The 13,428-nt window shown below is 42.4% G+C and overlaps 1 protein-coding gene across 7 annotated transcripts in view; it reads right to left on the reverse strand.

Moving 5' to 3' along the window:
* Positions 1-12,322, reverse strand: part of mon2 (MON2 homolog, regulator of endosome-to-Golgi trafficking) — a 50,215-nt gene extending 37,893 nt beyond the window's left edge. For 4 of the 7 annotated variants that reach the window (XM_036952541.1, XM_036952531.1, XM_036952538.1 and 1 more), the window contains exon 1: positions 11,824-12,321. In XM_036952541.1, coding sequence (XP_036808436.1) covers positions 11,824-11,931 — 108 coding nt within the window. In that variant the 5' untranslated portion in view covers positions 11,932-12,321. Of the gene's footprint in view, positions 1-11,823 lie in introns of all 7 variants that reach the window. The other 3 variants (XM_036952533.1, XM_036952536.1, XM_036952543.1) reach the window with 1 other exon arrangement.
* Positions 12,323-13,428: the final 1,106 nt, after the last annotated feature.

The following is a 13,428-nucleotide window of genomic DNA, read 5'->3' on the forward strand; positions in this document are numbered from 1 at the left end:
TCGATGCTACGATGTGAATGAAAATAAAGTTCAATTGGCTGTGGCTCATATTCAAAATGGGAAGCAGGCAGGCAGGTGACAGTTTTTTGTTGTTGAGAACATTAACTCTGTGGTTAGGCCTCCAGAAAAGGACAATAAAGTCCGTGTTGAGGGGGGAAAAGGGTAAACGGGTTCTTATTATAGGTGTTGTTGATGGGGGGGGCAGCTGTTGCGGAGCTGACACTTCCTCATCATGACGTTAGTCTTGTTACCTTGGCTAATGAAGTTACTGCAGTTGACAGGGGACAATGTGCTCGATTACAAAAAGTTCTAACAATGAGGTTGTGGCCTAACATGCCTGGTTTAATAATAAACTTGCTATGGGTTCTGCAATCCAGGCAAACAATGAACTGCCTCCCGCTGAAACCTTGTAGGAAGATCAAGAGCATTGAACCACACAGAGATTTCAACCAGTCACATAACTAAGCAAGTCAGAGAGCCTTGAATCAGAAGCAGATTGCTGGGATTTCAAAGGAGAGAGAGTAGGGTTGCAAAGCTGCCCGTAATTGACCAAAATTACCGTAATCTTCAGAAATGAACAGAAAATCTATGGCAATCTTTCGAAAAAGCAATCTACCGTTTGGTAACTTAGCATCTACACAGTTCTTCAACTAAGATTTTCTGTGGAAATTGTTCAGTTCATGTGCATAGAGTTAGAAGGGTTTGTTAAGATTTTGGTTTGACATAAAATCTTAGTCTCAGCACTACTCTGTTTACGTGGAATTGCCCCCAACTGAGCCCAAAAAACTACAAGCTGACAGTTTCAAACTTATTTCTGCAAACCACAGTGAAGAAGGGCGTATGAAGCCACTGTGAAGAAGGGCGTATGAAGCCACTGTGAAGAAGGGCGTATGAAGCCACTGTGAAGAAGGGCGTATGAAGCCACTGTGAAGAAGGGCGTATGAAGCCACTGTGAAGAAGGGCGTATGAAGCCACTGTGAAGAAGGGCGTATGAAGCCACTGTGAAGAAGGGCGTATGAAACCACAGTGAAGAAGGGCGTATGAAACCACAGTGAAGAAGGGCGTATGAAGCCACAGTGAAGAAGGGCGTATGAAGCCACAGTGAAGAAGGGCGTATGAAGCCACTGTGAAGAAGGGCGTATGAAACCACAGTGAAGAAGGGCGTATGAAGCCACTGTGAAGAAGGGCGTATGAAGCCACTGTGAAGGTCCATCCACAGTTTAAGCAGCTTGAGGGCAAATGGTAGGAGGACCAGGTCACACTGGTAGACCTAACTTCACTAAATGTTTTTAGTGTTATTCATTAAGTTTTGCACCAGCCTGAATGCAAACTCATTACATTCCTCTAGGAATGGGCACGGTTATTTGAATATTTGAATATGCTAACAGACGTTAGTATTTTAATGCTTGCTAGAGTATTCATTTTGCCATTTGAGAATTATTTTGTTGCCTACTTCAACAATGAAAAGGCTTTGTCGAAATAAAAATTGTCTGTGACATTGCTACTGAGCCATTGTTGTTGCTAGACGTTTCCACTTCACAATAACAGCACTTACAGTTAACCGGGGTAGCTCTAGCAGAGCAGAAATTTGACGAACTGACTTGTTGGAAAGGTGGCATTGTATGATGGTGCCACGTTGAAAGTCACTGAGCTCTTCAGTAAGGCCATTCTACTGCCAATGTTTGTCTATGGAGATTGTGTGGCTATGTGCTTGATTTTATACACCTGTCAGCAACAGGTGTGGCTGAAATAACCAAATCTACTAATTTGAAGGGATGTCCACATACTTTTCTATCCAGTGTATTTCAGTCTGCCTCAGCATCACTGTCTGTCTCACAAGTACCCTCTGTAAGTACCTTTATGATGAGAACTTAGTAGCCTCTCTTTTGTTCCTGCTGAGGTCAGGCTCCGTTTAACGCTACCTTCTCACGTCATCCTTCTAGCCAGGAAGCTAGCTACTTAGCCGTTTGAGAGCGGGGTGAATGTCCTGCAAATACAGAGGGCGCATTTGGATTACTCAAATCGGCTGTTAAGTGCTATAATTCCAATAAATTAAAATGGCCAATTAGGGTGCAATCAATTAGTTTAATTTCTCAGATTACATGGAACAACCCTATTGGTTAATCTGAATGGAGGAGTTGTAGACAAGGACGAGAAGCGCAGCAAAACAGTCTCAATTAGCCTAGGTAAGATAGCTAGCCATCTTAGTTTCTTTATATCGATTTGATGCAGTCAAGACTGGCACAACTAGATGGCATGACAGAACCTATGGCATCTACAAGTTTGTCAAACTAGCGCAAGTCTGTATGGCTACCCTCTCGCTCTACCACCATGTCCAACACATCGGCCCATGCCCATCCCCACTTCCCTCCAAGGCCAGCATCATTAGCTCAGCCGCTCATAGATGGTCTGAGAACATGCGGAAAGAGAAACACGCTGCAGATTTTAGCATTGGTTCTGCTGCTGTATAGCCTCAATTAATCCAATAGTCTCACCATTGGTCAGTTCTTCCTAAAGTCCCAGTGCAGTCAAAAACTATATTGTGTTTTATATACATTTCTACACCACAAGGTTGGAATAATACTGTCAAATTATAATGCCCTTTTAGTGTGAAAGCTGTTTGAAGAGACTGTTTTGGTGTGATGGGAGTTTTGGCCTGCCTGGTGACATCACCAGACAGTAAATTACAAACGTCTCTGCCAACAACATCAAGCTCAGTTTCCTCACTCAGACCACTCCCAGACAGTCCTCGCAACATTGTTGCTTGAGAAATTGCTCTTTGCTAAGAAGCTATTTGTTTCTATTGAACTATTTTAATTGATCACAGCAAGGTACTTAAAAATGTTACCCAGAAATGATTTGATATTTGAGATGAAAACGGCTGCGTTGGATCTTCAAGGTTCTAACTCTTCTGCGTGTTATTTTGTCCGACTGTATGAAGTCTTCGTGACACATTCAGCCGTACAGGCGGGGGTGTAAAGGAGGAGGCTGCACAACCCTTTTCATTAATACTGCGGTGTTCCTGGAGATGCCACGTTTCCCCAGACAGTCGACAGACACTGCAGTGTAAGGGCAATTCCGTGGGAAAGTCAACCCTGAGCATCCACTAATAAAAGGTCTGTCATTTTACAAACGGAACCCTGTTATAATGATCCTTAAGGTCTATATCAGGGATGGGCATCTCCAGTCTTCAGGAGCCTGATTGGTGTCTTTTGCCTCAACCCCAACTAACACACCTGACTCCAATAATCATCATCTTCAGTTTAGAATGCAATTCATTGAAAATCAGCTGCGTTTGCTAGGGATGGGGGGAGGACACCACTCCGGCCCCCAAGGATAGAGTTCCTTATCCCTTGTCTAGGCTATATGTTGGAGTTACAGAGCACGATGCCAAAACTCAAAAAGTGCTTTTGGGACAATTTCATGGCTTTCAGAAAGGGCCCACAGAGATTGGTTTTCCACTCACAGCTGTTCCCCAGTGTTAGTTATGAACACTAAGGACTCAAAACTGCGCGAGAGGAAGCCCCGCAGGATCATCAAGGACGCCACACACCCCAGCCACAATCTGTTCACTCCCTTACCAAATCGATAGACACAGATCTATCTACAAGCCATCAACCTGCTGAACACTTAAACTGGACTGACCACCTACACCGACTCTCCAAACCTTAGCACACAGAAACTAGACTCCTATTATGATGACTAAATACTGCACATTTTAAACACTTGCTCCTAATCCCCCCCCCCCCCCCCCTTCTCAAAACATGTAAATATTGGACTATAAATTGTGCCTTCCTGTATTATACTAAAATTATTATTATATTCTATCGAGCCATTTACTTTATGTTCATATTCTTATATTTTCTTATTGTTGTTGCATTATTGAGAAGGAACCTGCAAGCAAGCAAGCATTTCACTGGACAGTGTATACGATGTGTATCCCGTACATCTAACCAATAACATTTGATACGTGAAACGTAAAAAATTGTTAAGTTAAATGACAACAAATGTGTTACGATATATTTTGATTAAGATTTGAATGTCTAACATCCATAACTGCCATTTTTGCACTCTAAAGTAATAATGGAAATTACTCTCTTCAAAATTATTGTTTTTGTGTTCAGCCAACCCTTTCCTTTTTAATTTCACCTTTTTTAAACCAGGTAGGCCAGTTGAGAACAAGTTCTCATTTACAACTGCAACCTGGCTGAGATAAAGCACCGCAGTGTGACAAAAACAACAGAGTTACACATGAACAAATGTACAGTCAATAACACAAAATAAACAAAAAGTAGAAAGATCTATGTACAGTGTGTGCAAATGTAGAAGAGTAGGGCAAGCAAAGAGGCACTGAGTTTGAAGGTAGGCCTTGAAATACAACCACAGGTACACCTCCAATAGGCTAATTGACATAATTTTGAGTCAATCAGAAGCTTCTAAGGCCATGACATCCCTTTCTGGAATTTTCCAAGCTGTTTAAAGGCACAGTCAACTTAGTGTATATAAACTTCTGACCCACTGGAATTGTGATACAGTGAAATTATCTGTCTGTAAACAATTGTTGGAAAATTAAAGGTCATGCACAAAGTAGATGTCCTAACCGACTTGCCAAAACTATAGTTTGTTAACAAGAAAGTTGTGGAGTTCTGAAAAACGAGTTTTAACCTCTAGTGACTCCCCATCCCGGGTCCGGGAGCGTAATCGTCGCCTGACACTAATTAGCATAACGCAACGGACATAAATATTCCTAGAAAATATTCCTATTCATGAAAATCACAAATGAAATATATTGAGACACAGCTTAGCCTTTTGTTAATCACCCTGTCATCTCAGACTTTCAAAATTACAGCCAAAGCTAGACAAGCATTTGTGTAAGTTTATCGATAGCCTAGCATAGCATTTTGTCCAGCTAGCAGCAGGTATCTTGGTCACAGAAATCAGAAAAGCAATCAAATTAAATAGTTTACCTTTGATGAGCTTTGGATGTTTTCACTCACGAGACTCCCAGTTAGATAGCAAATGTTCCTTTTTTCCAAAAAGATCATTTTTGTAGGCAAAATAGCTCCGTTTGTTCTTCACGTTTGGCTGAGAAATCGCCCGGAAATTGCAGTCACGAAAACGGCAAAAAATATTCCAAATTAGCTCCATAATATCGACAGAAACATGGCAAACGTTGTTTATAATCAATCCTCAAGGTGTTTTTCAAATATCTATTCGATAATATATCCATCGGGACAATTTGTTTTTCAGTAGGACCAATTGGAGTAATGGCTACCTCTGTATTTTATGCAAGAATCTCTCTGGGGGCATCAGGTGACCACTTGCGCAATATAGCCGCTTACGGGTATTCTTCAACATAAATGCGTAAAACTACGTCACAATGCTGTAGACACCTTGGGGAATACGGAGAAAGAGTAATCTGGTTGATAGCCCATTCACTGCTCAATAGGGACGCATTGGAACGCAGCGCTTTCAAAACATGAGTCACTTCCTGATTGGATTTCTCTGGCTTTCGCCTGCAACATCAGTTGTGTTATACTCACAGACACTATTTTTACAGTTTTGGAAACTTTAGAGTGTTTTCTATCCTAAGCTGTCAATTATATACATATTCTAGCATCTTGTCCTGACAAAATATCCCGTTTACTACGGGAACGTTTTTTTTCTCCAAAAATGAAAATACTGCCCCCTAGTCACAATTAATTACTCCAACCTAAGTGTATGTAAACTTCTGACTGTTTGTATGTTATTAGAGCCTGGATTTGAACCAGGGACTATCACATCCGACTGTGATTTGGAGACCCATAGGGCGGCGCCCAATTGGCCCAGCGTCATCCGGGGTAGGCCGTCATTGTAAAAAATAATTTGTTCGCAAACATTTCTGAAAACCTTTTTTTGCTTTCACATACATACATACATACATACATACATACATATGTGCACAATCACAGGGTATACAAAACATTAAGAACTCTTTCCATGACAGACTGACCAGGTGAAAGCTCTGATCACTTATTTATGTTACTTATTAAATCAGGTAAGCAATACATAGGCCATAGAGGCGAAAATAATTACAATTTAGCATTAATACTGGAGTGATTTATGTGCAGATGATGATGTGCAAGTAGAGATACTGGGTGCAAAAGAGCAAGAGGGTAAGTAATAATATGGGGATGAGGTGGTCGGGTGTGCTAAATACAGATTGGCTGTGTATAGGTACAGTGATTGGTAAGCTGCTCTGACAGCTGATGCATAAAAGTTAGAGGGAGATAGGACTCCAGCTTCAGAGATTTTTGCAATTAGTTCCAGTCATTGACAGCAAAGAACTGGAAGGAAAGGCGGCCAAAGGAAGTGTTGGCATTGGGGATGACCAGTGCAATATACCTGCTGGAGCGCATGCTACAGGTGGGTGTTGCTATGGTGACCAGTGAGCTGAGATAAGGTGGGACTTTAACTAGCAAAGACTTACAGATGACCTGGAGCCAGTGGGTTTGGCGACAGATATGTAGTGAGGGCCAGCCAACGAGAGCATAGAGGTCGCAATGGTGGGTAGTATATGGGGCTTTGGTGACAAAATGGATGGCACTGTGATAGCAAACTGGATGTAGTCTAAGTAGAGTGTTGGGGGCTATTTTGAAAATGACATTCGCCCAAGTCAAGGATCGGTAGGATAGTCAGTTTTAAGAGGGTATGTTTGGCAACATGAGTGAAGGAGGCTTTGTTGCGAAATAGGAAGCCGATTCTAGATTTAATTTTGGATTGGAGATTCTTAATGTTAGTCTGGAAGGAGAGTTTAGTCTTACCAGACACCTCAGAATTTGTAGTTGTCCACATATTCTAGGTCAGAACCGTCAAGACTACTGATGCTAGTCGGGTGGGAGGGTGCGGGTAGCATTCGGTTAAAGAGCATGCACTTCGTTTTACTTGCATTTAAGAGCAGTTGGAGGCCATGGAAGGAGTGTTGTATGGCGTTGAAGCTCGTTTGGAGGTTTGTTAGCACAGTGTCCAAAGAAGGGCCAGATGTATACAGAGGTGGATCAGAGAATCACCAGCAGCAAGAGCGACATCATTGATATATATACACAGAGAAAAGAGTCGGCCCGAAAATTGAACCCTGTGGCACCCCCTTAGAGACTGCCAGAGGTCCGGACAACAGGAAAACAGGCCCTCCGATTTGACACACTGAACTCTGAGAAGTAGTTGGTGAACCAGGCGAGGCAGTCATTTGAGAAGCCAAGGCAATTGAGTCTGTGGTGATTGACAGAGTCAAAAGCCTTGGCCAGGTCGATGAAGATGGCTGCACAGTACTTTCTTTTATCGATGGTTATATCGTTTAGGACCTTGAGTGTGGCTGAGGTGCACCCGTGACCAGCTTGGAAACCAGATTGCATAGTGGAGAAGGTGTGGTGGGATTCTAAATGTTCGGTGATCTGTGAATTAACTTGGCTTTTGAAGATTTTAGAAAGGCAGGGCAGGATGGATATAGGTCTTTAACAGTTTGGGTCTAAGGTGTCTCCCCCTTTGAAGAGGGGGATGACCGCCGCAGCTTTCCAATCTTTGGGGATCTCAGATGACACAAAAGAGGTTGAATAGGCTAGAAATAGGGTTTGCAACAATTTCGGCTGATAATTATTTTAGAAAGAGAGGGTCCAGCTGATTTGTAGGGATCCAAATTTTGCAGCTCTTTCAGAACATCAGCTGATTGGGTTTGGGCAAGTTGCTGCAGGGGGTGCTGAGATGTTGGCCGGGGTAGGGGTAGCCACGTGGAAAGCATGGCCAGCTGTGGAAAAATACTTATTGAAATGATCGATTATTGTAGATTTATCGGTGGTTTTCTATCCTCAGTGCAGTGGGCAGCTGGGAGGAGGTGCTCTTATTCTCCATGGACTTTACAGTTACCCAAAACTTTTTGGAATTAGTGCTACAGGAAGCAATATAGCTAGCCTTAGCTTTCCTAACTGACTGAGTATATTGGTTCCTGACTTCCCTGAAGAGTTACATATTGCTGGGGCTATTCGATGCTAATGCAGAATGCCACAGGATGTTTTTGTGCTGGTCAAGGGCAGTCAAGTCTGGGAAGAACCAAGGGCTATATCTGTTCTTAGTTCTACATTTTTTGAATGGGGCAGTGTTATTTAAGATGAAGAGGGAAGCACTTTTGAAGAGCAACCAGGCATCCTCTACTGACGAGATGAGGTCAATATCCTGCCAGGATACCCGGGCCAGGTCGGTTAGAAAGGCCTGCTCGCTGAAGTGTTTTAGGGAGTGTTTGACAGTGATGAGGGGTGTTCGTTTGACAGCGGACCCATTACGCATGTAGGCAATGATCGCTGAGATCCTGGTTGAAGCAGAGGTGTATTTAGAGGTCAAGTTGGTCAGGATGATATCTAAGAGGGTGCCTATGGTGACAGATTTAGAGTTGTACCTGGTAGGTCCCTTGATCATTTGTGTGAGATTGAGGGTATTTAGCTTAGATTGTAGGACATTCGGGGTGTTAAGCATGTCCCAGTTTAGGTCACCTAACAGTACGAACTCTGAAGATAGATGGGGGGCGATCAATTCACATATGGTGTCCAGGGCACAGCTGGGGGCTGAAAGGCATCTATAAAAAGTGGCAACGGTGAGAGACTTGTTTCTGGAAAGGTGGATTTTTAAAAGTAGAAAAACAAATTGTTTGGGCACAGACCTGGATAGTATGACAGAACACTGCAGGCTAACTCCGCCCCCTTTGGCAGTTCTATCTTGTCGGAAAATGTTATAGTTGGGGATGGAAATTTCTGGATTTTTGATGGCCTTCCTAAGCCAGGATTCAGACACGGCTAGGACATCCAGGTTGGCGGAGTGTGCTAAAGCAGTGAATAAAACAAACATAGGGGGGAGGCTTCTAATGTTAACATGCATGAAAATGGCTCTCCATATTTTGACCCGAGACTTACAAACTCAGACTTTCACTAATATGTTCAGTCTCCCCAAAAAGCATTTCCATTTCATGTAACAACCATAATGCATATTTTGTTCATCCATTCTGTGAGACATTAAAATGTTATGATTTTGCTTGCAAATGTAACATCCAAAACCCTGGAATCGCCCATAATGCATCAGAGAGCTGCTGTGTGTGTTGTCAGACTAAAGTGATCAGAGCACAACAAACAGAGAATCTCCCATGAGATTTGAAGGAAAGGAATTGAGCGTGAAGCTGTGATATAGAAAAATCAATGGGATTCTTCTCAGCCCTTTTTAAACACAGATAAACTGTAGAGAAAACAGCTGCTTGCAGTTTGTCAGAGGTAAATGAATGGGATAGGGGTGTGTGAGACTGGTCAAAGAGGTGTCTCGTACCTGGCTATCTGAGTGAAAATATTAGAGTCAAGGGCACGACTGACATTCTCAGTTCCCATAGAAAGGTAAGATAATTCAGATATGTTGATCAAAATGTAAAAAGAAAGCCTACTTAGAAAGCCCAGCAAAGGTTAGACTTAGTAAAACCAGATTCTAGCCAGGAAACAAAAAGACAGAAATAGTAGGCTAATGTTACTGTAGAGGTATTTTCCCAAGAGCAGTAGCGAGTCTTTCACTCCCTTACACAAAGCTAGGCAGAGTTACACCTGGCAGCCTGCTGCCTAGCACTGACTGACTCACCTCAGTCTAGAGTGGAGGCCCACAGGCTCAACATAAAAGAGCAGTCATTTAAAATGTGGAGACAGCATTATTTCTCTGACAGCTAGGCCTACACTGGCATGACATCATAAATGTGGTGTGGAGTCCTAGTGGGATGACTAATACAAACATGACAATTAAGGCCTTGTTTTTATCTAGATGAAAGCATGTTGTCCTAAAGAGATTATATTACAGACCCTCAATCAGAATCTCCAAAGCAAGTGAAGAGTGGCCAATAACAAGTTAATTAGATTATCTTAGGCTCACTCCTTTTACCTAAACATTTGAGTTCAAAGGAGAATGCAATTCCCGTCATATAGGCCAGGTGTTTTCAAACTGTGGTCTGCAGCAGGTCCGCGATTTTTGTTGGGATTTTTTTGATGTGAAAAATATTTTTTACGAATATCGCTAGCTGCAACCGAATACGATTGTGGATACCATTTTTATGTCTCTGCCTCCAGTATATAGGAAGTTAAGAGGTAGTTTCATAAGCCATTTCTAACTAGCGTCAGCTCAATGACTGGAAGTCTACAGGAACAGTTAGCATGCTAGCTGTTCCTTTTCATCCGACTCTGGGGAAGTAGATAATTGGCTTCAATGTCAAAATCTAAACTAAAATTATAGTCATTGGAGCAAATTGCAAGGTATTTCTGTATAGAAAATTATTATTAGACTGACCTTCTAAGAGGTAATTTTCAGAATGGTAAAACAGTTTGTCTCAACTTAAATGAACAAAACCAGATAGAAAACATGCAAAAATTGCAGTTTTTTTAATAATACCATCTGAGAACTAACAATCAAATAAAAGCTAGATAGTCAGGGATAATATTATTTTTTAATTCTTTTAAACTGGGCATTCAGGGCACATGCACATTGATTTTGTAATAATATTTGAGCAATGGAACACAGAATTAGCCATGGCAAAATGCGAAAAAGTGCAGGTGACATCAGCAAACTACTCCCCCACACGACGCCATCTGCCTGGTACAGTTGAAACCGGGTTTCATCTGTGTCGAGCACTCTTCTCCAGCATGCCAGTGGCCATCGAAGGCGAGCATTTGTCCACTGAAGTCAGTTACGACACCGAACTGCAGTCAGGTCAAGACCCTGTTGAAGATGACGAGCACGTAGATGAGCTTCCCTGAGACGGTTTCTGACAGTTTGTGCAGAAATTCTTCAGTTGGGCAAGCCCACAGTTTCATCAGCTGTCCGGGCAGCTGGTCTCAGACGATCCCGCAGGTGAAGAAGCCTGATGTGGAGGTCCTGAGCGGGCGTGGTTACACATGGTTTGTGGTTGTGAGGCCGGTTAGATGCACTGCCATATTCTCTAAAACAACATTTGAGGAGACGGCTTATGGTAGAGAATTGAACCTTCAATTCTCTGGTAACAACTCTGGTGGACATTCCTGCAGTCAGCATGCCTATTGCACGCTCCCTCAAAACTTGAGATATCTGTGGCATTATGTTGTGACAACTGCACATTTGAGTGGCATTTTATTGTCTCCAGCACAAGGTGCACCTGTGTAATGATCATGCTGTTTAATCAGCTTCTTGATCGGCAACACCTGTCAAGTGGACGGATTATCCTGGCAAAGGAAAAGTGTTCACTAACAGGGACATACATTTGCACAGAAAATAAGAAAAAGAAGCTTTTTGTGTGTATGTAACTTTGTGATCTTTTATTTCAGCTCATGAAACATGGGATCAACACTTTACATGTTGCGTTTATATTTTTGTTCAGTATATTTTGCCACATGAAGTAGAGGACCATAATAGCGTTCATGTCAGTAGTTAAACCCGGAAGAGAAGTACTCTGCCATCAATCACAACGTTTTGGATGCAGTGGCAACAAAACATCCTCATTTTGTGAATCATTAAATATATGTTAAAAAATGTGATCTTGACAGACACAAAACAACACACGTCCCATTATTAGCCATGCTACCGATCAAGCCTAACGTCACACAATGGCACAACATTCATGCAGCCGTCACAACTTAATATTATTAATCTGATACATGTCGCGTCGCATCACTCGATGCACTTGATGACAACATCAGCAATTGCATCAAAATGTATCATCAGTGGTGAGGTGGCACATTATCACAACACCACATAACTCACAGAGATTGCTAGCTAAAGTTAGCTACAGGCATGTGTATCTACCTCTTTGACTGGGGGGAATTTCTTCTTGCATTCCATGGACAGGGACCGCAGATCCGTCTGCATGTTCTCGAGTAATTTCTTCACCGCTTCGGGGGTACTGGTCGACATTTTGGATGATGTATTCGATCTAAATATCAAAAGCTTTAAATAATAAGGAATGCAAATGCAGTCCTATGATACTGGTCCCCGGCCTACTTATTCAGCTCCTTCGAAAAAAACAAAAACGCTGTGGACCTCCGCACAAGCGTCCATTGATACAATATTTCAGTGTTCTGCTTTGTCTTATCCGTCTGTGTGCATAATCGAAGCGATGACACGGCATAAGTTTATCTTCAACAAAAAGCCTAGACGTTAGTGTGATAGATGATCATCATTAGCACAATTCTAGCTACTAGTGCCACTTATATGGTTAATATGTCTCCGTTTCAGCCGTAGGTTTCACGGCTCCAGCCGTCACCATTGCAAGCTCCGTTTCGATCCCACAATGCTTTGGTAGACATTGACACGTCACTTGTACTTCCGTAAACATGACCGGCTTCCAGCAGAATGATTACAGTGTCCCCTAGTGGAGTATTGTAAACAAATTGATGGGACGTCCAACTCTGTAGTCACCACATTGAAGTTTAAATGTAAAATGGTAAGGTTAGGATTAATGTTAAGGTATTAATGTTAAGGTATGGTTAGGGTTAGGGTTTAGGTATATGGACGTCCCAAGGATCCCGGAGAGCACTAACCTTTCTGTAGAGCAATGTACAGGTAACTGCCAAAATAATGGGATAATAATGAGTAAATGAGGGATACAAATTATGTTGAAAGCAGGTGCTTCCACACAGGCGTGGTTCATTAGTTAATTAAGCAATTAACGTCCATCACACTTAGGGTCATGTATAAAAACGCTGGTCTGGCCATTATTCTGGCTACAATGGCTATGCCACAATACGATGACAACACCCCCATCCGTATGGCCTGAGTGGTCACTGAAAGGTTTGATGAGCATGACAATTAGGTAAACCATATGCCATGGCTGTCTCAGTCATCAGATCTCAACCCAACTGAACACTTATGGGATGTTCTGGAGGGGTGCCTGAGATGGTATTTTCCATCAGCATCAACAAAACACCAAGTAATGGAATTTCTTGTGGAAGAATGGTGTCACATCCCTCCAGTAGACTTCCAGACACTTGTAGAATCTATGCCAAGGTGCATTGAAGCTGTTCTAACTCATGGTGGGTCAATGCCCTATTAGGACAGTTTATGTTGGTGTTTCTGTTAATTTGGCAGTTAGCCTAGTGGTTAGTGTTGGGCCAATAACTGAATGGTTGCTAGTTTGAATACTTGAGCAGACAAGGTAAAAAATCTGTCGATGTGCCCTTGAGCAATCTACTTAATCCTAATTTGCTCCAGGGGTGCCATAATGCTATGGTTGACCCTGTAAAAACAACACATTTCATTGCACCTATCTGGTGTACACTGAGTGGGGTTGCCGACGTTAAGGCTAATCTGAAGATGGTGCTGGCTAAAGCTAAAACTGGCGAGTATAGAGATTATCCACGTCGGCACCAACGATGTTAGGATGAAACAGTCAGAGGTCACCAAGCACAACAT

This window comes from Oncorhynchus mykiss, chromosome 2, assembly GCF_013265735.2.
Source record: "Oncorhynchus mykiss isolate Arlee chromosome 2, USDA_OmykA_1.1, whole genome shotgun sequence".
Classification (NCBI taxonomy): Eukaryota; Metazoa; Chordata; class Actinopteri; order Salmoniformes; family Salmonidae; genus Oncorhynchus; species Oncorhynchus mykiss.